Source organism: Meles meles, chromosome 10, assembly GCF_922984935.1.
Source record: "Meles meles chromosome 10, mMelMel3.1 paternal haplotype, whole genome shotgun sequence".
Taxonomy (NCBI): Eukaryota; Metazoa; Chordata; class Mammalia; order Carnivora; family Mustelidae; genus Meles; species Meles meles.
The window spans coordinates 6093554-6120096 of NC_060075.1; the positions used below are offsets into that span (position 1 = coordinate 6093554).

The 26543-nt window shown below is 58.5% G+C and overlaps 1 protein-coding gene across 3 annotated transcripts in view; it reads left to right on the forward strand.

Moving 5' to 3' along the window:
* The first annotated feature begins 7497 nt into the window (after nt 1-7497).
* KCNH2 (potassium voltage-gated channel subfamily H member 2) overlaps nt 7498-26543 on the forward strand; it is a 31554-nt gene continuing 12508 nt past the window's right edge. Inside the window, exons 1-4 of one of the 3 annotated variants that reach the window (XR_006820560.1) lie at nt 7498-7922; nt 10701-10931; nt 24857-25021; nt 26048-26488. Coding sequence is in view for 2 of the 3 variants with exons in the window: in XM_046021287.1 (XP_045877243.1) it covers nt 7847-7922; nt 10701-10931; nt 24857-25021; nt 26048-26488 (913 nt within the window). In the remaining variant the exon portion in view is untranslated. The remainder of the gene's footprint in view (nt 7923-10700; nt 10932-24856; nt 25022-26047; nt 26489-26543) is intronic. The other 2 variants (XM_046021287.1, XM_046021288.1) reach the window with 2 other exon arrangements.

A 26543-nucleotide genomic window follows, 5' to 3' on the forward strand; every position in this document is an offset into this window, starting at 1 on the left:
ATGCGGGCCTTTCTTGGGGTTCCCATTCTGTTCCCTGGCTTCCTAAATTCCAGCCTGGGCTGCTGTAAGAAATGGCCAACCTCAGTGCTTGGAGGAGTCTGATTTAGATGCTGTTCTGCCTCATGCATCCAGAAGAGGGAGCACCCAAGCTCCTTCTTTTTTAGGGAAGAAAAACTGATACCCCTCATCTTGGGACATTCGGGCTCCTGCGCATAATCAGCTTCCACTATCCTCTTCACACCCTCACCAGCTCTATCTTCCTACAAGAAGGCCCCACTCTGGACTGCTCTTATCCAGAGGGACAGAGATGAGGTGTCCTGACCACTCAGCCAAATTTTCCCTTAACCCCACTTTGTAAAGCTTTCCCTTCCGCTTCTAGCCTTAAAACAATCTCTTCTACTCTGAAGTCAAAGCATTTCTGGTTTGCACCACTTCTTGCCACCTGGGATCTAGGACCATGTGGCATTTCTTGTAATTAGCCCCTGCAACAGATTATCTATTCACATGTGAGCATTTTTTCTTCCCAACTAAGCACAAACTTTTCAAGGTCCAGAGGCTGGATTGTATGCCTTGTATTTCTCCAGGGCTCTCTCACAGCATGGAGCACATAAAGAGTCACAGATAATCATTTGTGTAAACTGGGAAGATGATGAAGTGGAAGACCTCGTTGGACCTGAGTTCTCTTTTCAGGTCCACCCTTCATGCTGGTTGATGATTCATGGGGTGGGACAACTACCTTTCAGGATCTGAAGCTAGTGTGAAATCAGCATCCCCATGCTCATCCTCCTTCCAAAGCTGGGGGAGGCTCTGAATTCTGCCTGATGAGTTTAGTAGAATGAACAGAGAATAGCTCTGGAGAGTTGGCATAGCCACCTCTGTATCTCGGATTCCCGGGGTCTTGTAACTTCTCTTTCTCTCTCTCACACACACCTTGAAATCTGATTTCTTTCTTTTTTTTTTTTTTTAAAGATTTTATTTATTTGAGAGAGAACAAGCATAGGGGAGAGGCAGAGCAAGGGGTGGGGGGAGCAGGCTCTGAGCAGGGAGCCCGAGGTGGGGCTTGATTCAGGACCCTGAGATTGTGACCTGAGCTGAAGGCTGATGCTTAACGCACTGAACCACCCAGGTGCCCCTAATTCCTGATTTCTTTCAGCTCTTATTATATGTGGTATATCAACCCCTGACCTGGCCTGGTATGTGGGGTGGGAAATCACTTAACTAAGAACCAGGAGAGCTGCTGCTTGTGCAGCTCTGTTTCCAACCTCTGGCACAAACTTGAGGAAGGATCTGCACTGCTCCGAATCTGTTTTCTCATCTAAAATATGAAAGTATTCCTTTCTGGCTCTAATATTTCATAAAGCAACACAAACCCCCAAGGAAAAGCCAAGAAATTTCAAATGTGAAGTTCAGGGGAGGATTCATATATTTTCCTTGATGACTCGGGTGGGGGTGAGGGAGGAAAGCACTTTTTGGGCATATGGAAGTGTGACCTGAGGCTTCGTAGCACCAATTGGCAAATCCAGCTTTTCCTTCACTATATGCTGCCTCCTGGAGCTACTGTCCAGTTACAGATGAATTTCATGGTTTGGGGTTGCTGTATAATTCACCGTGTCGGGAGAAGGCCCTCTCTCTTGCTCACCTGAGCTGCCCTCCCTGGTTTCCTGCCGAGCCTGGCATGGAAGGATTTCAGCACCTTGGACAGAGACAGGACTCCCGCCCTGCTGGACCTGAGCAGCCGAGACAGCGTGGGATCTCCTGCCAGGCCAGCTTCCCTGGCAGAGTGGCACCAAAGTGTAATTTGCTCCTTAACATTTTTTAGTTCTTCAGAACGCCCAGAAATCGCTCCCAGTCTGTGTCAAACAGTGCACTGTTGCTGCAAGCTCTGAGGGCCTTAGTTAAAAACAACAACAGCAACAACTAAATCCTAGACAATGTCAGGTTCATAGTAGGTACTTAGTAAATAATTATTTTAAAGGAACACCTGCAAATTCAGCCTCTAGACAAGTGCCCGAGTCCTCCCTTTATAATCAGGTTCTTTCTCCTCATCAATGCTTCGTATATCGTAATTCTGGAACTTCTAATACTCGCTAAGTTCTGGAGCCTCACCCAAGCTCCTGCTTGTGTCTGAGGAGGCTGAGCTGCATCCTTAACTCAGGGACAGATAGATGTTAGGTTCTCAGGCAGAAGAACTTTAAACTGACCTCCCTTCTTTGTTGTTTGGGGGTAAACAGATCGGTGGGAGGACTTTACATCTGACTCCTGTTGGGTTTTTACTTAACGAAAATTCTCACTCCCTTCTTCTGTGTCCAAGAAGACCCTGCCTGTCCAGGAGGATCCAGATTTCCCAGGAAGTCCTCCAGACTGCCCTAATCCACTTAGAACCCTCCCTCCTCTGAACTCCCCTGTACCTATTACCAGCAGCACAGTGTCACACCAGATTGTTTTCATGACATTCATGCTCATTAGTTCTCCCCAGTTAAATGATGGACTCCTTGCAGGTGGAGTCTGTACCGTATGTCTGTCTGTTTTCAGGAGACCCTACGGTGATGAGCACACAGCAGGCTATAGTGGGAGACTGATGGGTCAGAGCGTGTTCTCACCTACCCTTATGGGTCCCCCACTCCACTTATTTTTGATCTGTGATAAACACGCAGGATGGACCAGGGTTCTGTCTGTGAGTAATCCGGGTCACCCAGATCAGACGGCAGAGGCAGGAGTTGGAGATGGAGGTGGAGGATGGGTACTGAGGGGAAATGAGTGGGTGCAGAATGTGGTTGTGTAGAATTAAGGGAATCACTCACTGTTGGGGCTGGAAGGGATCTCAGAGATCAGCTTGTTTGGTCTCCTCATTTTACAGGTAAGGAAAGTGAGATTTAGTGATCCTCCTAAAGTTACACAACAAACAGGCCCCTTTCCATCACCTCTGACCTGGTTCAAGTCTTTTTTTTTTTGACCTGGTTCAAGTCTTTGACATCTCTCTCCAGGACTACTGCATATCTCACTGTAGCAGATTCTAATTTTCCAAGACGGTCATGCCAGGAGATACCGCCAGATTTGTCTTTCTTATGTCATTGAGAAGCGGGGCGGGGGGGGGAGGGGGGTCTTTGTCCCTCTCTTTGCATTCTGATGGGCCATGATTATGGCAGACATTATTTTATGTGACTTTTGAGGCTACATTAGTATAGGTGGTACAGCCGTTGCCTGGACCTCTCTTGGGACACTTGCCCATCAACCCAGCCACCATGCTAGGAGGAAGTGAGGCCAGCCACGAGAAAAGCCTTGTAGGTGTTCTGGCCCCAGTCCTAGGTGACAGTCAGCATCAATCACCAGATGTGACCGAATGAGCTTTTCAGTCCTGATATGCATGGCACAGACACAAATGGTCCTGGCTGAACCTGCCCAAATGACAGGGACTTTGGCAAAATAAATACTGTCATCGATTTAAGTCACTGGAGTTTGGGATGGCTCTTATGCAGCAATAAGTAATTGAAATACTTCATTTTTGCCTCAGTTTCTCCAAACTATTATGCACATTTCATTCATGCAAGAGACCTTTATTAGCTACTGACTCTATGCTAGAATTTGTGCAAAGACAAATATGATTTCTGTGTTCGTGGACAGTTATGTCTGAGCAGCCACCCTGTCCCTGCGCACAGACAATAAAATCCATACCCCTCGGTCCTCTGCTCATGTCACTCTGCCTGTCACTCCAGTGGCGCCACACCAAGCTGTTTGGTCCCCAGACCTGATCTTCATTCTCTGGTCTCGATGCCTTTGCCCATTGTTGTGCCCCTTCCACCTGCCGTGGTTCTGCCCTAATGAAGCACATGCAGTGAAGCCTAATGAAGGCCATCTCGACCTTCAGAGACTGCTGTGACACCTCCCCTTGCGGGCCTTCCCAGCCGAAAGTAAATGACACCTCCTTATACTAACCCCACAGCACTTAAGGCAGACTATACCATTTCTTTCTCAAGCCTGGTTAGACTGGGAATCCCTGGAGGAGGGAGCCTGGCCTATCCCTTCTATCCCCACCCACCGTGGGGTCTGGCGCACAGGGACCGGTGCGCAGGAAGCCTCCGGTAAACATATGTTGATGGGACTAGTAGGAGAACTGGAATTAGAAGTCAGGTCTCCTGAGTCCTAGCGTCCAGTGCCTTACTTGCTGCTTCTGATAGCACCATGGCGGGGAAGAAGTCCCATCAACAGTGGGTAGCAGGTTTGCCAGGAGACCTTGATTATGGGCTGGGGGGTTGACAGGATTGAGGCAGGGGGCCTGCAGATGGCAGTGACTGGAGGGAGCTCTGGCTCCCGGGTAGGGGTCTGAGGTGGGTTGCCCTCCCTCCTCTGTCCCTCCCTTCCCGTCCTTCCTTGCTTTCAGCAAGCTCCTAGTTCCCGCTTCTGGGGGCACAATATGCTGCTACTTTGATCTTGCTTTCCTCCAACCCCAGTTGATATCCGAAGACACCCTTCTTCTCAGGACTCAGTTGCACAGAAAAGCAAGCCCCCCCCACCCCCAGCCTAAGCTTCCCCTTGCATGGTAAAGGACTGCACTCTGTTCTATCTCCCTGGGGGTTCTGAGGAACCATTCCACCGTAAGACGTCTTTCCTGCGCCCATCTGACTGGAACTGTTTCCCAGTCCCTTGTGATTGTCACTTGCTCTCCTGGGCCCTATTTTGGCTGTGTCTTGCCTGACCTATCCCTTGGGGGTCCACCAGGAAGCACAGGCTTCAATTTCTTATTTCCTTTCAGGATGTTCTGGCTTGACTCGCTCACACTGAGCAGGAGCAGAGAGTGGGGTGGGCAGGATGTTTTCCCCGCAGACTTTTCTCCCTAAACTGTCTCTTTCTGGGAGCTGGGAGGAGCCTACTTGTCTTGCTGTCAATACAGCCTCTCCCTTCCCTCAGTCACAGACAGGCTGGGGGGAGGGGAGAGTTCTTGCCTGGAACGTCCTTGCAAATGGCTCTGTGGGCTGGAAGTGGGGTGGGTGGACTCTGGTTGCTTTAGGTTTTAAGGTTAGGCACTTCCCTCTCACTCTTGGATCTGGGGGTAATGGAGGTGGGAAGATGGTGGGGGGGGGTGTGGACGGCTGCTTCCGTCAGCTTCTCTGTTGTCTTTTACCTCTTGGTGCCTGGTACCTGTGGCCCCAAGAAGGATGTCTTCAGAGACACCTCACCCCCATGTCACAGCCTCTCTTGCGCATCCTTATCCTTGGCTGTGGGGCGGCTCAGCGGGACTGCCTTCAGACCCTCTTCTCATCCTCCAGGAAGTCAGAAACTTGCATTCGGCTTGACTTCTGAGTGTGTGTGTGTGTGTGTGTGTGTGTGTGAGAGAGAGAGAGAGAGAGAGAGAGAGAGAGATATTTGCCTCTCCTTAGCCTAATGGAAAAGCCCTCTTCTCACCTGCCTCTACACTCAGGAGGAGGGCTACTCTGTCTGGTCTCTTCTCTTTTGGGGAATCAAGGGTCCCTCTGATTTCTTCCTCCTCCCATGGGATGAGAGCAGAGGCCTGTCCCAGGGACATGGTACCACAGTGTGGGCAGCTGGCCAGGCCAGATGACCAGCTCCCTTCCTTTGGCCTTAGTCTGGAAATAAGGGAATGCTGCAGATGCCCCCCTCCGCCCCACATCCTCTCTCCTGGTGCCTGTCCGCGCTGCAGGCCCTTCCTGCTCTCTCAATTCCCCAGCCTGGAGGGGAAGGCGCCCAACTCAAACCGGAATCAGTCTGGACTTAGGGCAGGCAACCCAACATTCAGGAGTGGTCTTGGGGTGGGGAGGTGCAGGGCAGGACCCAGATGCCCCGTCACAAAGGAAGGGGAGTCATGCTATGGAAGGCCCAGGGCACGCTGGAGTGAGGGAGCTGCTGGAGGGAGGTGGAGAGGGCCGAGGGGATGACTGTACCGGCAAGAGCCTCCGGTCTTTTTTAGCATCAGCGAGTGGAGCCACCTCCTTCTCTCCCACTGGCTGCCTCCCTGAGTCACTGCCCACCCACCAGCAAATAAAAAGGAGGTGTCATCTGCTGGCCAGTGGCCCTGTCTGGCCCCAGTGTATGCATCTTTTTGCTCCTGGGTGGAAGGTGAGAGTCTGGGTAGGGGTGGTCTCACGAACACCTCTTCCTCTGGGCCTTTCTCCTTCCAGACTCTGCTGCTGCTTTGCCCTTTGTTCCTCCCCTCCCCCACACCCCATGATGGTTCTCCCGGGTGACAAGACCCACCCCCTTGCTCCAAGGACAGAGGCAGCTGCAAGCCCTCAGAGGCCCCCACATGGCCCCATCCATCTCGCCGGGTCTCAGATCTGGGCTGCAGGGGAGGGGACCCACGGCCGGGCTGGCCGATCAGCTGCCCAGGCCTCCCCACCCGCCGGCTCAGCTGTCAACACTCTGCCCCCTCTGCCCTGGCCTTCCGCAGGGCCCTGCCTGGCTGCTCAGGCCGCGGACACCGCGCCCCAGAGACCCTCCCTTAGATCCAGGCAGGCGGTGGGCAGGCAGCGGGCAGACACCCTGCCTGCCCTTGAGCATCCTCAGGCCTCGTTGCCTAAATAAGGGAGCTGCAGCTGGAGCGAGCCAGCTGGCCGGGGGGGAGGGGCCTGCGGCTAGGCCAGGGTTCTCCGAGGGGCTGGGCCGCCGCAGCGCCGCAGGGCCCCGAGCCCGCCGCGGATTGGGCCTGCACCGCGAGCCCGCGCTGCAGAGGGAGGGAGCACAAGGGGATCCCCAAGCTGGAACCTCGCGATCAGGGGCCTGTCTTTGATCCCGCAGCTAGGAGGCCGCAACTCGTGTCAGAATGTTACCTCTCTGTGCAGGAGGGCCCCCGAATAACCCCGGGGAGCGCTGTGCGTGCGTGCGTGCGTGCGTGCGTGTGTGTGTGTGTGTGTGTGTGTGTGTTGGGAGGTCGCCCCTGCTCAAGGTGCGTGCCCCTCCGGTCTCACCGTCCTTATTCCAAATCGCGCCCCACCCGGGGCCTAGGGATTATCTTGCCCTTTGCATTTCCTGGGTCTCCCTGACCCTGGGCTTGTCCTCCCAGGGCCCAGGTCTGGCCCGTGTCACCTACATCAGACTTTGATCGCATGTTGTGTGTACCCAGAGGGGCTTGGCGTGGTGGGCGCCCCCGGGCATTAAGGGACCAGCACACTCCAAGTCAGGTTCCTCAGCCCTTCCAGTCGGGGGTGGGGGTGGAACCCCCAGTCCACTCCCTGGCCGTCTCAAGGCCAGTCCTCGCACCTATCCTCACGGTTCCCCTACCTAGGGGCCCCCTTCCCCCTCTGTGGAGCGCGCGAGTCCCGGGGGCTCCCGGGCTGAGCGAGGGGCTGGGGTGGGGGAGCCCTTGGCGCAGCTCAGCCAATGGGAAGGGCGGGAGCGCGGAGTGTTGGGGGGGGAGAGGGCGGTGCTGCGGGCGCGCGGCGGGAGGGAGGGGGCCGGGAGGCGGGGGCCGGAGCCCGAGGGGCGCGCGCCGCGTTAACCCTTCCGCCGCCGGGCCGAGCCGCAGGCGCAGCCGGAGCCTCGGGCGCCGGAGCGGCTGTCGGCGCGGCGGGCGGGACCCGGGAGCCCGGCGCTCGGGCGGGCGGAGCGCAGCGCGGGGACGCGGCGGAGCGGGGCCGGTGGCTCGGCGGGGGCCGGCAGACAGGTGTGCGGGCGGCCGGGCGGCCCGAGCTCAGGCGGCTCCAGGCCCGGCCCGCGGTCAGGAGCCGGGAGCCGAGCGGGGACCCCGCGCCCGCAACCCAGTCCCGGCCCCGCCCGTGCTCTGCTTGGCCGCGGGGTGCGGGGATCACGGCCGGGCCGGGCCACCCGAAGCCTGTGTTGGGCCGGGCCGGGCCGGGGTGGGTGGGGGCCCGCCCGGCCCGCCCATGGGCTCAGGATGCCGGTGCGGAGGGGCCATGTCGCGCCGCAGAACACCTTCCTGGACACCATCATCCGCAAGTTTGAGGGCCAGAGTGAGTGGGGGAGGGGGCCGGCGGGGAGGGGGCGCTGGGGGCGGGCCGAGCTCTCCCGAGTGTGAATGGAGGGGCGTGCCCGAGGCCGTGTGCATCGGGCTAGTGCGAGTCAGTGGGGGCTGTTGGCCTCAAGCCGCGGGCCAGGGGTCGTGAGGGCAAGGCTTGGTGCCGGGGGCCGTGGGTTTGGGGCCAAGGGGACTATTGGGCTGCAGGGCGGGAGGTTCAGCTCAGGCGTTCGGGGTCCGGGAGTATGTGTGACATCTCAAGTGTGCAGGTGTCCCTATAACTCCCAGTGCCTGGCTGTGGATGGGGCTGCGTGGGGGCAGGGACAGGAGAAGGTAGAGGGTCCGAACCGCGAGACACTAAGTACTGTGCCTGAGCCGTCTTGTCTGTGTTTTTGAGAGGCTGAGAGCCAAGAACTTAGAGTGAGCGCCTAACCTCCTCTTGGGATGTGTGTGTGTGTATGTGTGTGTGGGGCCCGTGAGTTCGGTCCTGCATGGGCAGTGGGGAGGAATCTTCGACAGAGCTACAAACTGTGGACTCCCAGGTGAGAGAGTGTCATGGCCCGAAGCGGGGCTTCAAGGATCGAACAAGCCCAAGGCAGTGCCCCCATATTGCTGATTTTCCTGTCCTGAGCCCTTTATGGGGGCCACAGCACCCCTAAGGCTGGCCCAGTAGGGGAGGCTTCCAGAAGTGTCCCAGGCTAGGTGAATGTTCTGGCGTGTGTCTGTCTCCAAGGCTGCATGTGCCGTGGTGGGTGTGACTGCCAAGGGCCCTGGGAGCAGGGAGCAGGTGACATTCCTTGCCCATGACCCTGTGAGCACAGCACAGCGTGTGCTTGTAACTGTGGTGGGGGGAGGGAGGGATCAGTTCGATGGGCAGCATTGTCTGAACCAGAGGAACAAGGTGATCCTGAGGGGGAGGAGGAGACTGACCGTGGTGGAGGGCCACAAGTGGGGTCTTTCCTGCTCACCAGCTCCAGAAGGCCGGGGAGCTAGGTCTAGAAAGAATCTGGGCTAGGATCTGGGGGCTCGGCTTCTGGCCCCACCTCTGCCACTGGCTGCCATGTGACCTTGAGTGACTCTCTTGCTTGTCAGAATCTCAGTTTCCACATCTGGAAAGGAGGGGGTGGCCGAAGGAGCCATTCGGGGCCCTTCTCTAGTGGTATTCCAGGAGCTCCGGGAAGGGGTGGGGGTAGGGCCTGCCTTCGAAGAAACTCGCTCTTCTCTCTCTGGGCCTGGGAGCTGGTTTCTCTTCTCCAAAGCTGATGTGTGTGGCTGGTAGTCTGAACTGCCTTGGGCTCAGGGGGAGTTGGAGGCCAAGTCAGGGGTCTTTCCATGGGACAGGGAACCCTGACTCCTGAGGTCGTTGGCTGCCTGGGAGTTTTGGGGGCCTGGTGAACTGACCTAAAGATGACTCAACTTCAAAAAGTAACTTCCTGGAGCCAGGGTAAGGGAGGGCTTAGGAAAGCAGCCTCCCCGGGTTGATGGGGGGACAAGGGTTGCTGCTGTAGCTGCAACCCTTGCCCATGGGATTGCCCAGGGCTGCAGCGGAGGGCTGTGTCCCCTGGAAGGGGAGAGGGCAGAGTTCCAGCTGCCACCCAAAGCCCCAGCATTAAAGGCCAAAGTGGCCGGAAACTTCTGTGTTTATAAAAAGCTCTTATCCCAGATCATCTTCCCTGGCACCAGCTGGGTCTGCTGCCTGTCTGTGGCTCACCTGCCAGCCTGGGTCTTGGGGCAGGTGTTGGGGGAGCCACGTCTAGCTGAAATGGGTCTATGGGGCACCTCTCCTTGATGGCGCCTCACTTCCTGCCAGGCAGTTCCCTTTCCTGGATCTGTCTTCTTACAAGTGGACCACTGTCTCAGGCCCATCCCTGGTTCCTGTATTTCCAGGGATTGGAGCTGCGGGTCCCCTTCCTTGCTCCCTATGACCTTGGGTTTCTGCCTGTGACACTCAGTGTATTTCTTCTCCTGCCAGACCTAGCTTCAAAAGCTGGCTCCTTTACAAGCTGCAGGATGTGGGCATGGCTCTGAACTTCTTTCGAGCCTCAGTTTCTTCCTATAAGAAACAAAGATAATGATGAGTACCTTACGGGGTCGTCGGAGTATTAAATGAGAAAAAGCATCGCAGGTGCTCACGTGGTACGTCACTCGTCCCCTTTGGAGAGCCCACTCTCCAGCCCCTGACTGCCCTTGGAGGGGCGTGGAAGTCCGGGGAAGTACTGACCTGCCGGGTCCGCAGATATTCGGGGGAGTGATTTCCTAAGGATCCCTCGGGGTAAGGAGTGCTCAGTGAGCCCCCCCCCCCCCCCCCCCCGTGTCGAGAGAGCAGGGGTCAGGAAGAGAAGCCGGAGGACCTGATGCAAAGGGAAGGCTGGCCGCCATCTCTGGCCCCTCTCAGCCTCCCTCTCCAGGCCCAGTGTTTATCCGTCCGCCGCGGCTGCTGACACACGCGTTGCTGACACCCGCCCAGGCTGGCCTCGGCCCGGAGCGCGGAGGGGGCGGGGGGCCGCTGGCAGGCTGCCGGGGGGAAGCCACACAGCCAGCCCGCGGGCCGGGCGGGGGAGGGGGCAAGTCGCCTGGCTGGGTCGGCCGAGGCACCTGTGTCGGGGGCACAGCTGCGTTCGCCCCCTGCTGGGGACCCCCGTCCTCGCTGTGCTCTCTGGGGCGGGGAGTCCCCGGGAGGGTGGCTGTGTGTGACAAGAGAATGCGGGGAAAGGGCTGGGAGCCCCCGAAGCAGGGGTCCCTGCTCACGTGCCTGCTCATCCCCGCCCCCCAGGCCGCAAGTTCATCATCGCCAACGCTCGGGTGGAGAACTGCGCCGTCATCTACTGCAACGACGGCTTCTGCGAGCTGTGCGGCTACTCGCGGGCCGAGGTGATGCAGCGGCCCTGCACCTGCGACTTCCTGCACGGGCCGCGCACGCAGCGCCGCGCGGCCGCGCAGATCGCGCAGGCCCTGCTGGGCGCGGAGGAGCGCAAAGTGGAGATCGCCTTCTACCGGAAGGATGGTAGGCGGGGGCGGGGCCGCGACAAGGGGCGGGGCTGCGAGGGACGGGGGCGGGGCCGCGAGGGACGGGGGCGGGGCTGCGAGGGACGGGGGCGGGGCTGTGGGGGGCGGGGGAGAGGACAGCGGGATTCGGGAGGCTAGAGGGGGAGGCAAGGCGAGTCCCCTGGGGACGTGACCCCATCGGAGGCCACTGCTGTGGGTCAGGTGGCAGGCGCGAGCTGGGCATTGGGGTTGCAGGACGGCGTTGGTCTCCTCCCCTCAAGCACTCTGGCGGGATAATTTTCGGGGTGGCCAGGGGTCTGTTTGGCTGTGGGTCTGGCGCCTTGGGTTTCTCCCTCCCGAGACAAACGTGGGCAGGTTGAGGTAGGTGGGCTGGAGTTTGACGGGGCCGGGATGGCAGGTGTGTGGACGGAGTCAGGCTTAGAAGGTCAGGTTGGCAGCTGGGCGCCCACCTCCGGCTGGCCACAGGCCTCCAGCTACTCTAGGGCAGCTCCTCCCAGGTGATTGGTCTGGGACATGTCACGGAGGGCGAGGCTGGGGGAGGGATTGCAGGACACCTGGCTGGCTCTCGGCTTCCCTTCTCCTGCCCCCCTCTTTGCTTAAACAGCGCCTGGCGAGAGGTGTGTGCCTCTCCCCACAACCTCAGTTCCCTTTGTCTCATCTAATGAGCGCCCACCCACCCCCCCTCCCTGCACCAGGTGTCTCCGCTCAGCCGCCGCCACCCAGCCCAGCTGCTCGGGGCTTCCGGACAGTGGATAAACAGCGTCCCGGGCGGGGCTGCTCCCCGCGCTGTGCCTGCCCTGGGTGGGGTGCGCTCTGCTCGAGGAGGGCAGTGAAAAGGCTTTGGAAGTCTGGCAGGTATCCGAGCGCTGGGGAGGTGGCGCCTGAAGTGCCACTGGACTGGTCCTGGGCACCCAGACTGCTACTCACTGTGTGTAACTGATGAGCACTTACTGAACTCCTGTGAGCCAGGTGCAGCCCCAGGGTCTTTTAGATGGAGCAGTGGACTAGCCAGGTGAGGTTACGGTGGGAAGGGAGCGTACCTGCTGCACACGGCACTCTCTGCCTTGGCGGACAAAACGGCCCTCTCTGCCTTGGCCGACAAAGTGAGCCAGTTGTCCGTGTGCACCTGTCCCGGAAATATGTGCTCAGAGTCGCCTTGCGCTGCCCTGCAAAGGCTTGCCTGCCTCCACGGCCCTGTTCCCGCAGGCCTACGCGGCCTGCGACTTTCCTGGACAGTATCAGAGGAGGCAGTGTCCCTGGGGCCCTGTGAAAGAGAGTTTGCTTATAGAAAAGCGGGGTTCTGGCTGGGAGGCAGAAGCCCGGGAGACTACACGCAAACTCCGAGGGCAAGGCCTTCCGTCTGTGTTTTTTGTTTTGTTTTGTTTTGTTTTGTTTTCACTACAGTCTCCCCAGAACCATTATCAGAGCAGATCTGTTTTTATATCTGCCGGGCCGTGGAGTGCTAGCTAGCAGGGGTGGGCGGCTCCCAGTACTGGATGCCCCGCTAAATGTTTCACTCACATTATCTCGTGGAATCTTCACAACTCTGGGACGTACTATTTTTATCTCCATTTTATGGATGAGGAAACTGAGCTTCGGGGAAATTAAGAAACTTCCCCAAAGTCACACAGCTAGAAAGAAAGTGGAGAGCTATTTCACGTGTGTCCCGAGCCGAGCCCTTCCCGTTTTCACTCTGCTGTCGCCTATGAGAAATGACCCCAAGTAGTTACAGGTAGATTATATACTGTACGTTACTTTATGTACAATTTTATTTTGGAAGTTCACAAACCATCGGTATAATGAAAAGATGCCAAAGTCCGGGGTTCAGGTCTAACACCGGAAAGTGTGTGATATGGGAACTTGGTTACTGCCTTGAGCCTGTTTCTACTTTTAGGATAGTGTGCCTGCCCAGCCCCTTGGCAACAGGGACCTGGGTGCTTCTGTCTTCCCCCGTAGTGTTTGGGGAGCCCTCCTTCTTGCCCCAGGGAGGTGCTTTTGGGCGAGGATACCCATGGGACCCCTTCTGCAGAGATGCTAACATGGGATCTTGGTGACCTCGAGGATCACTTAATCCAGCCCACTTGCGTTACACACGGAGAAGCTGAGAAGCAGAGGTCCAGTTACCAGTTAATCAATGGACAAAGTAGGACTAGAATCCAGGCCCCCGGCCCAAGCTCAGATTGTTTCCCTCTTCCAGTTACTTCTCCAAATGGGGCTGCCACCGAGAAAGTCATCTCTGCCTGCCCTCTTGTCTGCTCTCACCTAGTTTCTCCTGTTGGGCCACAGGCTGGCTTTGACCCCCATTTGTCCTGGTACTTGAGGTCTGGGAGGCAGGCTCCCTCTGCCTCCCGTCCCTCTGCCTCAAAATGCTTAGTCCCTTGGGTGAATCCCTGGCCCCCTCCCCCCGCCTGTGCTATGTTTGCCCGTACGTGGGGGCTCACACCTTTGTGCGTGGGCCGGGTAGGGAGGCAGAGGCCAGGGATGCCCGAGCGGCCCTTGTTTCCATCCAGGCCTTTTTCTGGTCTCTGCCTGGGCCAGCCACAGGAGAGAGGGTTCCTGGGCTTCTGCCCCAGGGAGGTGGGTGGCTGCGAAGGAGGCGAGGCCTCTTGCTGGCAGGCGTCACTGTGGCCAGCTGTGCCGTGTCGGTGCCTCTGGTCTAGCTCTGTGCAGTGTCAGGGCCCGGAGCCAGACAGCCCCATTATTTAGGTGCTGGGACTGCTGGGGGGTGGGGAGGCCGGACTAGGGGTGGAGGGCGGGTGTGAGCCAGAGGGAGAGACTCCCGGACCCTGTGTCTGTGCCCCTTAACGTCAGATCTGGCCCTCAGATCTGGCCCGTGGTAAGGTGGAACTGGGGACAGGGCTGGCAGGCGGTCGTACCCCCATGGGGCCCTGGGGCCGGGTCCTGGCAGCAGGTGCTGCTGCCGCACACCTGTGTCCCTACATGGCCCGAGAGGGGGCAGTGGGTCCCTTGGAGCCCAGCTCCTCTTCCCTTGCTCCCTCATCTGCGGGGCCTCAGGGAAGTGCCCTACTCGGGTCCCTTTTGTTCTCTCGCTGCTCTTTGTTCTCCTCTCCGCCCCGCCTCCCGCAGAGTCCAGCCCCAGAGACCAAGTCCCTTGGCCTCCCCGACTCCTGCCCCCGTGGTCTTTTATCTCCTTCCCCTTGCACCTGTCTCTCTTCCCTCCCTTCGGCACCCCTGAGCCTTCCTTCTTGCCTCTCTTCCTCTGCCCCCCCAGACTGTAACTGGAAATCTCTCTCTCTCATTCTCTCTGCCTGTTCTGGCCTGGTCTCCTTGTCCCCGTGTCCCCAGGAGCCTGTGCGTGGGTGGGGATGGGGGTGTCTCTAGAGAAGAGTCTGTTGCTTCTCCACTCCAGCTGCAGGCCGGTTGCCATGGTAACAGGGTCAGAGGGCCCCCACTGCAACAACTGAGCTGTGGGCTGGGGGAGGGGTGGAGACCAGGGGCCAGCCTACTCTCCGGGGTCCCTGGTGCCCCTAGGGAGCCAGAGCCCCTGCGGTGGCCCCAGACTCACCGGTCTGTGGTCCCCAGACTCAGACCTCAGCTTCCCCGGTGCTTGGGCGGATGCTTCTGGCACCAGCGATCCTCCATATACCCCAGACCATTTCCCCATTTCCTCCCTGTCCCCTGACATCAGACCCTCACTGTGATACTCCCACACTCCACCCTACTCCATGGCAGCCAACCCCTCCCCAAGCTCAGACAGCCCCTCCCACCCCCGGCCCCGCCAGGTCGTGATCCTCAGGCTCCCAGACCCCCGTCACTCTGGTTGCCCGTGAAGGAATTGCATAGATTGGGTACCTAGGCAGATCAGATGGAGGGAGGTCCCTAGGTGTGTCCTGTGTCCCTGCGATGGGGTAGACCAGAGTGATCCCCGGGGTAATGAGGGTAGACATAGGTAGCACCCTTCTGGGGGGGGCGGAGTGGAAGCCTCAGGAGGGCTCCTTTGGGCCTTCCATTCAAGGCCTGAACGGCTTGGATATGGCGCCAGTGAGAGCCCCTGCCCCTCCCCCTGTCCCTGCATGGTCGCTAGGAGCCAGGCACACCTGGCGCAGGGGCCTGAGGGGCCCTGTTGTCCCCAGCCAGCACTTTCTCTCCAAGGGCCCCAGGGAAGTGTCATTCCTGTGCTGGACTAGGGTGCCCTGGCCTGCTTGGGAGCTTCCTGGCCCAGCCCCAGTGCAGGAGTGAGTCGGTCTGCCAGGACTGAGGGTGTCCACCACTTCGAGCCCGCTCTGGGGTCTGGAGAGTGTCGGGAGGGCGGCTCCTCCATGTTGTGTCTGCCGTCGCCCCCGGAGAGGAGCTGTGTAAATATTTGTGCAGAACGTCGTCCTCTGCAGTGAGAGCAAAGTTTGACGGTGGCCTTGGGCTCTGGGGAGGGGGGCTGTGGGCATCGGGAGGGCCAGCATGGGGGCGTGAGATGGGGTGAGACTCAGCCTCTTTGCTGCCCTGAAGTGGCTTCCAGGGTGGTGTGACTTGAGAGGTTCCAAGAAAGCCCTTTACATCTCCTCTGACGCTGCCCCGAATGCCTCCATCAGGGGAACCTTTGGTTTGGGTGGAGAATGAGCCTTGTGGCTTTTTAAAGTATTTTATTTATGTATTTGACAGACGGAGATCACAAGTAGGCAGAGAGGCAGGCAGAGAGAGAGGGGGGGATGCAGGCTCTCCGCTGAGGAGAGAACCCGATGCGGGGCTCGATCCCAGGACCCCGAGACCATAACCTGAGCCGAAAGCAAAGGCTTTAACCCACTGAGCCACCCAGGCGCCCCATGAGCCTTGTTTTTGAAAGACGTGTTCCCTCTCTTCACCCTCCCCTGTATGCAGGGAGGAATGTGGAAATCAGCTCTTTCATGTGAGGGGCTTTAAGAGAAATGTCCCTTCCTGACCTGGGCAGGAGGGCCCGAAGGTGGGACACCTAGGACAGGTGATAAGACTGTTAGAGCCTCTGGATGAGCTGCTGTCCCTCCAGGTCCCCTCCTGTCCTTGGTCTAGGGGCCCATGCAGATCTCCCTGCTGGTGAACTGTGGTTGGCCTCAAATGGGTCCCTTCGCCCTTCAGGTCACGTGCTTGTGGGACTAGAAGTGCCCTGAGGGCCGGGAAGTGTCTTCTTGGCCCTATTCTCCCTCGCTCAAGTTCTGGGTGAGGTGGGCCTGTCTGGCTTCCCTCTGCCAGATTACCAGCTCCTTGAGGACAGAGAGCAGTCCTGTTTTGTTCTCTGTGATATCCCTGTCTCGCGCTCGCCGGAACTCCGTACATACTTGCTGAAGGAAGGAAGGAAGGAACGAATGGAACGGATGCGGTTGACGGTGTGCCACACTGCAGAAGCCCTCTGCGGGGAGTCAGAGTCTTGGAACAGTGCCTGGCTTGCACCTGCTTGGCCCTCCCCGTCCTTCTCCAGGCTTCTGCTGGCCCCGGCTACTGTCTCTCCTGCAAATCACTGAAGCCGCATTTGTGTTCCGTTCCTCTTTCTCTTTCATTTCACTTTTCTTCTTGTCTCACTCACGGGTCCCATTACCCTTCCCTTAGGCAACCATTCACATGTGCTTGCTGGGAATGTGTTGTTTGCACGCATTCTCGGGAAATGTGTATTTTGTCTGGATGCATATAGGTTTAACTTGTGTAAAGGAGACGTGCTGTATTATATTCTGGTGCTCACTTTCCTTCCACGGGGTATGCCTGTAAGTCCATCCAGTTGTTACTCCACATCTAGTCTGTAACTTCATAGTCTTTTTTTTTTCTTTTAAGATTTTATTTATTTGAGGGAGAGCACGAGCTGGGGGAGGGGCGGCGGGAGAGGGAGAAGCAGACTCCCCACTGAGCAGGGAGCCCACACGGGGCTCGATCCCAGGACCCAGCGATCACGACCTGAGCTGAAGTCGCAGGCTCAGGAGACTGAGCCCCCCAGGCGCCCCCACCCCCAGCGTCATACTGATGGCGTGTGCTGACCTCAGTTTACCTGCCTGCTCTCCTGGGCAGCCATCTCCAGATTTCCTCCATAAATAACGTGGCGGTGAACATCCTCAGCCGCAGCTCCTTTTGGACTCCCGGGAGGACGTCACTGGGCCACATCCCCAGGGGTGGAATTGCTGGATGGCGGTGGTATGTGGACACTTAATACAACTAAGCCCCGCCCCGTAGCCCTGCCCCACTCCGCGTTATCCACTTTTCTAATTTTTGCCAATCTAATAGGTGAGAATGATAATTTGCTGCCTTAATTTGCATTTCTTTGATACCGTGTGAGTCCGGCATCTCAGGCTGGCTCGATCGTCTTTCCTGTTGACTTTCCCGAGAGCGGTTCACTTGTGTCCTGGCTCGCTTTTCTAGTGAAGCTGGCGTCCTTTGTTCTCGGCAACTTGCAGGAGTTGCTTCCGTATTCTAGAAATACAAATACTTCTAGTTAAATATTCAGCACGTGGATTCTAGATGGTAATTCCTGTTGACTCGAGATGTTGCAAGTATCTTCTCCCATTCATTCATCTGTTAAACTTACCCAACAGAGACACTTCATAATGATACAGGTTAATATTCTTCAGGTTTGTTTGGGCTTTGGAAGTTTTGTTTAAGACAAACTTCACCATCCTGAGGTTGCAGAGGGGTCCGTTTTCTTCTATTAATTTAATTGTTTTTCCTTTCTCGGTTGGCTTTCGTCCATCCTGAACCTCCCTCTGTGGTGTCCAGTACGGATCAAGTTGTATTTTTTTCCGCATAGTGAGCCAATGTTCCCAACACACCTAGTAAACAGCCTGTGCTTTTCCAGTGGTTCGTGGGGCCACCTTCATCGTAAGCTAATTGCCCATCTAGCCATGGGTCTGTCTTTGAGCTCTCTGTTCCGTTCTAAACATTTATTTGTCTGTTCTTGCACCAAAACCACACTAGGAGAACAACGGTGGCATTTAGTAGTCTTAATCTGAAAGACAAATCTTCCCAAATCTTCCCTTCTTCTTCTTCTTCTTCTTCAATATTGACTTGGGTGTTTACAGACCTCTCTTCTTTCTTATGAGCTTTATAGAAAGTATCTCGAGTTCTGGGAAAGAAAACCCCCACTAGACTCTTGACTGGAATTACATTAGTTTTATAGATTAATTTGGGGAGAACAGACATCGATACGATATTCGTCCCGTCCAAGAGCCTGGACTTTCTCCATTTATCAGATAGTTTCTGTGCCTTTATTAGTTTAAAGTCCGTCCCCCTCCCCCCGGCCCGGCCTGCAGACTTTGTGTTTTCTTCCTCAATTCTAGTTACTTTACGGTTTTTGTTGCTATTATGAGAGACTTTATTGTTGACTACCTGTTCTCATCACTGTGCTGGTGGAAATACTGTTCCTTTGGTGGCTGACCTTCCATCTGGCAGCCTCACTGAGCTCCCTTATTTGTTCTAATTGTTTATCTGTTGATTTTGTTGGTTCTCTGGGGAGATGATCCTATCGTTTGCGGATAATGCCGGTTTTCTCTGTCTATGTTTGGGTCATTGCCACATGTTTTGCTGGTGGAACGTTCCACGTGCTCTTGGAGTTGTTCTTTGGAACGTCCCAGCGTCCTGGGAGCTGGGCGAGTCCTGGAGGGATTACAGCTCTCCCCGTGATTGACCGAGGGACGGATGGGAGAGCCGGAGTTGGGGTGGGTGTGCTCAAGGCATCCCCTGGGTCTCTGGGGTACGCTGAGAGCCAAGGTGGGTGCAGAGTTCTGGAGCCTTGCAGAGCCCTGGAGGTGAGCAGGAACCTCAGGTTGTTTCCTGTTGGACCTCGGCCGTGTGCCCTTGCTGCCCCGTGGCAGGCAGTGTGGGAGTCACAGTGAAGAGTGCCGGGAAGGGTCTGAGGTTCAGAAGCACCATGCATTTGAGGCTCCTGCTTTGGTCCCCTGTCCTGGTTCCTGGACCACCAGCCTTCATGTTCCATTCTTTTTTCTTTTCTTTCTTTCTTTCTTTTTTTTTTTTTAAGATTTTATTTATTTTTTTGAGAGAGAGAACTAGAAGAAAACATGAGCAGGGGAGAGGGACAGAGGGAGAGGGAAAAGCAGACTCCCTGCTGAGCAGGGAGCCCGACATGGGGCTCGATCTCAGGACCCTGAGATCATGACCCAAGCTGAAGGCAGAGACTTAACTGACTGAGCCCCCCCAGGCTCAGATGCAGCCCCTGCATTCTGTTGGTAAGTTTTAATAGCACTTCCACAAAAGACACCTTGATTGTCTTGATTGGTTCCAGCCACTGTCTAGACTCAGGATGGGTTTGAAATGGGTAAATTCCATTGTGAAAGGCCAGTTAGTCTCCCTGGATCAGAAAGGGAGCTTGCAGGGTGGGGAGATCGCCCTGCCCACACCCACCTACGGGCAAGTCACTGCCCTGAGGACCAGTCCTTGCACACCTGCTCACTCCGCACCTCCTGTGAAGCCAGCCCGGCTCTGGCCTCAGGGCTCTGTCTTGGGTGGGGATGCTGGGGAGGAAGAAGGAAGCTCACCCCAGAAGCCAGTATACAATTATCTCCGAAATTAGGGATAAAGTTTTAGAAATTCTCAAAGAGAAACATCACGGGGGCCACATGGAGCAGTCAGTAATGTCTTTGTAGATGGGAGCCCTGTGGGTCCTAGCAGGATGGAGCTGGAGGGAGGAGGGCCCGGGCTCTGGGGAGTGGGAGCGCCGGGTGAAGCTGGGGTGCAGAGTGGGAGCACTGGGTGAAGCTGGGATGCACCGAAGGGGCTCAGGCAGCGCATGGGCCCCAGCAGGGGTGGGAGGGAGGGCGAGCTGAAAGGTCTGAGTTGGCTGGGATCAGGGGGATTTCTGGAGGATTCTGGCGGGGTGGGGGTGGAGGGGCAGACTCCAGGAAGTAGGAGGGGGAAGGTAGGGCTTGAGGAGGAGAAAGAGTGCTGGAGAACGGAGCCGTTGAGCAGCCTTCTGCATGTGAACGTGGCCTAGTTTCACCTTCCCAAGGCCTCAGAGGTCATGGCTCCCAGCTTATAGACCTGTGGCTGTGTCCCAGGAGGTCGATGGGGCTGGGACCTGGAACTTGTCTAGAAAGGACTTTTCTTCTCTCGAGGCGTTGCAGTGTCCCTGGGGAAAGGTGGCACAGGCAGGCCACAGGCTGTGGGTTTGCAGGGGCGGGGGGGTAGCGGTTAGGACCACTGCACAGAGGCCCCTGAGGCCCTCTCTATGACCCTATGAATCCCCCGGGGAAGATGTCAGGCTGTAAGGGCTGGGGGAGGGGAGCTTGTATCGTGGCTCCCCAACCCTTGTCCTGTGGTGGGCATTGTGCTTTGCTCAGCTCCTGGAGTCAGGGGCAGAGGCCTCTCTGTCTCTGTGTCGCACACACACACACACACACACACACACACACACACTGGCTGGCCTCTCAGGCTTCCCTGCTCTGTCCCCCAGGCGTGCAATGTCCCTGGCCTTCCCTAGGCCCCCGGCTGCCCATGAGAGTGGTATTAGCGACACGGTGGCCCCCGGCCAGGAGCAGCTCCTGCTGCATCTTCCTGTCGCCGCCACCAGGCTAAATATAACCTGACACGGCACAGCCCTGGGCCGCCGGAGACAGCCTCTGCCTGGGGGCGGACAGGGAGGACTGGAGCCCCAGCCTCCTGCCCTCAGTGTGACTTTGGGCCCAGCTCCTCCTGCCGCGAGGAGACTGGGGTGAGGAGGGCTGCCTCCCCGAGGTCACCTTCCCTGCAGGATCCCGGCACCCTGCCTCGTTAGAGCTCTGGATGCTTCCACAAGGCCATCTGTCATGTCATCTGGCATCCAGGGCAGGAATCACTTATCCTTGCAGTGCACACGGGGAGACTAGAGCTCAGAGAGGTGGGTGACCTGCCCACCGTCACACAGCGGTTGCCCGGTCCCCGGTTGGGGCCAATCAGCTCAGCTCTGCGTGGGCTCCTCCCTCTGCCCTCTGCCTGTCCTCCCCCATCTCATGCTGCGCTCTGAACTAGGGTCCTTCTGAGTCCTTGACTCTGTGAGGGCAGGTGCTAGGGTTGTTTTGTTCGTGACACCCCAAATGTTCACATGCATGTGCTCAGGGAGAATTTGTTGGGGACAAAAAGCCACCCTCAGAAAAGCAGGGATGACATCTGGTTTACAGATGACCAGCCAGAGCCTCTGACCTGAGCAGTCTGTCCAAGGACACTCAGGGTCACTTGCAGTCCTCCCTTTTTCCCCGTCCCCCTGGTGCCATCCAGGAAGATAAGGCCTGCCCCTGTTGAAGCAGAACCTGGAGCCATGCCAAGGCCAGGGGTGCCCAGAAGTGGGAAATGGGGTTTGGGACTGTGGGTGGGGTCCCAGAGCCTTGGATGGGTTGGGACGCAGGGCAGGGATGTTGCCCCTGGGTGCCCTGCTGGGCGTGCGGTGGCACCAGGGAAAGCCAGCCCGTGTTGTGTTCTGGTGGGTGACAGCAGGGAGTCAGGAGGAACTGTACCTGCCGCACCTGGAATGTGTCCCCTCCCCCGCCCGTCTCTTCTCTCCTACGTGTCTTGCTGGGACCTGCGTAACCTCCACGGGCCATTAGGATCCAAGGCACGGAGGAGCCTGTCAGAGGGTGACTGTCACTCACCAGTGGACTCCCCGGTCCTCGGGTCCATCCCCACAGGGGCCTGGGGCGCCCCGTGCTCCAGGAGGCAGGCGAATGCTGGACACCCAGCCTTCCAGAGTCCACAGCTGGCGCTGGGCTGGGGAGGATGTGAGCGGGCTATTCGGCATCAGCCACGCGAACCGGCTGGCCCAGGGACCTCTCCCTTCCTCCTCCTCCCATTTATCAAGACTTCCCTGGGGCCCGGCTCCTACTTCGCCTGCATCATGCCGTCCATCCCTCAAGCCCCGTGGGTGGCCGTGATCTTCCCGTGGCACCAAGGAGCCCCCGGAGGCTCGTGGAAGGCAGGTGACTGGCCCAAGGTCATTTGGAAGCACTGAACGGCGGCCACCTGACTGCGCAGATGGTGTGGGGTTCCTACTTCTCCCCTCCAGTTTGTCCCTTCCGGGCTGCTCCTGGCGCCGGTGGCCCCGGGAGCGTGGGCCGTGCCTGCCACGGAGTGGCTCTAGGCGGAACTGCAGGCTGGCCCAGCTCTGCGTCCTGTCGGCCTCTGCTCCAGGGGGAGCTGCTGGCCCTGGGGGCCCGCCGAGGTCGGAAGAGGAGGCAAAGCAGAGCGACAGGCAGGGCCTGGGGGTAGGTAGGCACTGGGCTAGGGGAGGGCGAGGTACCGTCCTGTCCTGTGTGCGCAGCGCCAGTCCAGGGGTCCCCAGGAGGCGGCTGAGCCGCCGACTCTGGTCATTTCTTCTCTACTGTGAAGTTGGGTGAAGGTCGGAGCCCCACCATGCACCGGCTGCCGTCTGCTCTGTGCTGATGCCCGCTGTCCTGTCTAACCTGCATCTGCCCTCAGTAACGCCCACCCCCCATCATGCCAGCCAGTGACGGGATGGGGCCGCCGGCAGCTCCTGCTGGGGATGGGTGATGGGACCGTCCGTGGAGGACCCGGCCGAGCTGGCTGGGCGGTGGGAAGCAGAGCCCCAGAGAATCCTGGCTGACTTGGGGCCACCGGCTCTCCTTCTTCCTTCCACGTCCCCCTGAAAATAGCAGCTGGAGCCTACCCCCTCCCACCCCTCACCCCCCATCCCCGCAGCCCTCAGGCAGGACTCCAGTTCACATTTTTGGAATAACCAGGGCTTTGACAGGGTTATTTGAAAGGAAAAATTCCTTGAATGTCGACAAAGGGAGAGGGCCAAGGGGGCCTTGCGTGTGAGTGTGTGTCTGGAGTGGGGAGGCTCGGGGCTGGAGATTCTGCAGCCCTGGCAGGCTGGGGCTGGCAGGTGGGGTGGCAGCTCGGGATGCCAGGGGCCCGGGCTACCTGCAATGCAGAATGCAGAGAGGCCTGAACGGAGTGGGCACGGGCCATTGAGGGCTGGGGTTCAGACTCCTGGGGGCTCTGTGTTGGCGGCAGAATCCCCAGGCCATCCTGAAGGGTTGGGCTCATCTGGGTTCCAGCCTTGTGGACTTTTCTGAGACCAGTTTCCTTGTGAGGAAGGGGAATCAGGGCCTGAATCACTGGGGGTGCCAGGGGTGGGTTTTGGGGGTCTCCAGGGCTCAGGTTTCCTGGTCTCTGGCCTCTCCTTAGTCCTGATGAGGGCTAGTCCCTGTTCAGGCCGCTGCCGGCCATCACCATATTAGGGCATAAACTCTAGGCGGGCTGTATGGGTGCCAAACAGTCTCCAGCTGGGCCCGGCCCCCAGCAGCCCCAGCACCACAGCCTGGCTTCAGCCAGGCCGTGTCAGAGGCCGGAGGTCAGGGGACCGCTGCTGGAGGGAGACCCTGACAAAGCCCCCAGCTCCGGTCTTGCAGACCAAACCAGCGGGAGGGCCAGGATGCGGTGAGTGGAAGGGCTTCGGGGTGGGGCGGAGAATTCCTGGCCAGCCCCTCCTCTGGCCCAGCCCCCCTCACCCCCGTGCTGTCCTGTCCCAGTTGGTTTCAGAGGACCTCCTCCTGCTAGCTCGATCCCACAGCCAGTAAAAGTGCCAACCTGCCTGCCTCTCCCGGCCTCCCCAAGCCAGGGAGCATCTCCCAGGACTCATGCCCTTTGCACCTGGCCTGCTTAGCTGAGGCTCGGTGCCCAGGGCCTTGTTGGCAGGCATCAAGCAGTAGCCCAAGTCCAAGGCTGACAGCCCCAAGTTTGTTGGCCTCAGTTCACCACCCACACTTGTTCTCTGCCCTCCTCCTTGACCCCTTCCGCACTACCCTGTCCCTCACACCCGCTGCCAGGGCCTGCTCCCTGGGGCATGGTTCTAGGTGCTGGGCCCTTCAGAGGGGTGGTCGACACGGGGGAGTTAGGCCCCTACAGTTCAGAGAAGACAGCTGAGCACGGGGGAGCCAGAGCAAGGAAAGAAGTCTCTGCCCTAGAAAGAGAGGGAGATGAGGAACTTGTCTGGTCCCTGTGGGGTCCAGAAAGAAGAAGGAACAGGCTGTTTCATCCAGGAGAGCTTCCTGTAGGTGGGGGTTCTGAACTGGGCCTTAGGCAGAGGCTGAGAAAGTGCCAGAGTCACTTTCAGAAAGCGACAGAGAGAGGGGTGAGGGGACGGTGCTCCGGACAAGGAGCAGAGGTGGACTGGGTGCATTTAGCCTGGGCGACTGACCTCACCTGCAATAGGGGTTCTGGTGACCAGAGACAGAGAGAGAATGGCGGGGGGGGGGGGGCAGTCAGGGAACAAGAGAGAAACGTGAGTAACGGGAAGTTGTAGGAGCAGTGCTTCCCGATTCTTTGTTTAAAGAATCACTTTCTTTATTTCTGTATGTCGCAGACCAAACCTCTTGTGAGACACAAAATCACACGCTTGGCGATTGTGGCAATACCAGATTGTGGTAGCGGTTTCGAGACTTGTCCCCAGCTTCTGCAGCCACCTTGCAGTGGAGTGGCCCGGCCTAACGTGGGGGCGGAAGGACTGCTAACCCCTCTATCCGGTCCCGGCCACACCAGGGCCTTGCCCTCGGCACTTGGGTGTAGCACTTGTTTCCTCTTCACTGCTTGAGAATGAGTGATCCTCTGATCCCATTTCAGAGGGGAGGGAGAGGAGGCACAGGGAGGCTAAATAATTAAGGGAGGGGGAAGAAGAACCGTGAGTGACAAAGCAGAGCAGGAATGGGAGCCCGGAGGTCCTGGGCCTGAAGTCTGCGGGCTTCCCTGTGGCGCTAGACTGCCTGGCACGAGGGACAGCAAGGAAAGATGGAGAGGTGAAGGAGGGCTGAGCAGAGAGGCCCTGACAAGGAGCAGCACACTGGAGTGGACAGATGGAGGGCAGGAGCTCAGAGAGGCAGGCACGTGGCCAAAGGAGGGGTCCGGGCAGGAGGCACCAAGGAGGAGGGGCTAGGAAATGGGGATGGGGGCTGTGGGGCAGGCAGGGGACCTGTTCCTAGTGCCCCAGCGGCCAAGTCCTCTGCCCTGCAGGGAGCTGCTTCCTGTGCCTGGTGGACGTGGTGCCCGTGAAGAATGAAGATGGCGCCGTCATCATGTTCATCCTCAACTTCGAGGTGGTGATGGAGAAGGACATGGTGGGGTCCCCGGCCCATGACACCAATCACCGCGGCCCCCCCAGCAGCTGGTTGGCCCCAGGTGAGTGCGGCCGTGCTCTCAGGTCCCTTCCCCGAGGCCTTGAGGCTCCCCAAGGCCAGTGCTCTGCAGGAAGGGGTGTTGGGAGGTAATCCTTTCAGAGGCTGAGAGAACACCGAGGATATGGCCCAGTCCCGTCTGGCTTGGGATGGACAGATGGGTGGGGTGACGGATTGAGCCTAGAGTCACAGGTCCTTGGGACAGGACTCTACCTGGTTTCCTAGCTGCCCCCCACTCCCCCCCCCCCGGCCCCCGACTTGGGTTCCTGGACTGGTCCTGTGTTGAGCCCCAGGAATGGGGGATTCAGCCTCCCCACATGGCTCTGGCCACCTCCGAGTGGCTCCCCTGCTCAGAACACTCAGTCTCTCTGGGACTCAGCTCCCTCTCCCTGAGTTGCTTCGGGCCCCCAGTCCTTGTTCCTGGACTGGCCTGCTCCCTGCTCTGGCCTTGGCTGATTAGGAAGGGAAGAGGATTTGAAGGGAACACTCACCACGGCTAGAGACATGGAGGCCTTGTCTCATTCTCCTATAACACAAATGCTCCCCCTTCCTCCACGATGTCCTTTTTGGGTTTAATTTTAATTTCCCCTCAGAGTCTTGGCAAAAGATTCCAGCTCTCGGTTTCTCAAGCTCCTACGGAGGCCATGACGTTCCTCCTGCAGCGAATGCAGGCCGTGCCCTCTACCGTGTGCCCCCTAGCACATCTCGAGTCCAGACTGGGGATAAGACCCCCACCGGCACGGTTGTAAGAGCCGAGCATAGTTTATGTTGAGCCCACCATGACCCACGAGGCTCAAGAAATGATAGTTAATTATTGTCAAAGCCTCAGATAAGATTGTATTCTGGAGGTCCTTTGAGACTTGAGTTCTGTGCAACCGGAGTTGGGGTGAAGGGGTGCCGGCTGCCAGGGCTCCCTCCCCAACCCCTCCACCTCCCTCCCGTTGGTCCGTGGCTGGGGCTCCAGCTCCCAGGCTTCCCTGCTCTGGGCTGCTCTCCTGGCGGTGGCCACATGCCTCTCCTCTCTCCGCAGGCCGAGCCAAGACCTTCCGCCTGAAGCTGCCTGCGCTGCTGGCCTTGACCGCTCGGGACTCCTCCGCGCGGCAGGGCGGGGCGGGGAGTACGGGCGCCGCGGGGGCTGTGGTGGTGGATGTGGACTTGACGCCCGCGGCGCCTAGCCGGGAGTCGCTGGCCCTGGACGAGGTGCCGGCCATGGACAACCACGTGGCGGGGCTCGGGCCGGCGGAGGAGCGGCGTGCGCTGGTGGGCTCCGGCTCCCCGCCGGCCAGTGCGCCCGAGCCGCACGCGTCTCCCCGGGCTCACAGCCTCAACCCCGACGGGTCGGGCTCCAGCTGCAGCCTGCCCCGGACGCGCTCCCGGGAGAGCTGCGCCAGCGTGCGCCGCGCCTCGTCCGCCGATGACATCGAAGCCATGCGCGCAGGGCTGCCCCCGCCACCGCGCCACGCCAGCACCGGTGAGGGCCCGGGAGCCCCGAGGGGGAGACTGCCCCCGCTTCCCCACCTGCGGGG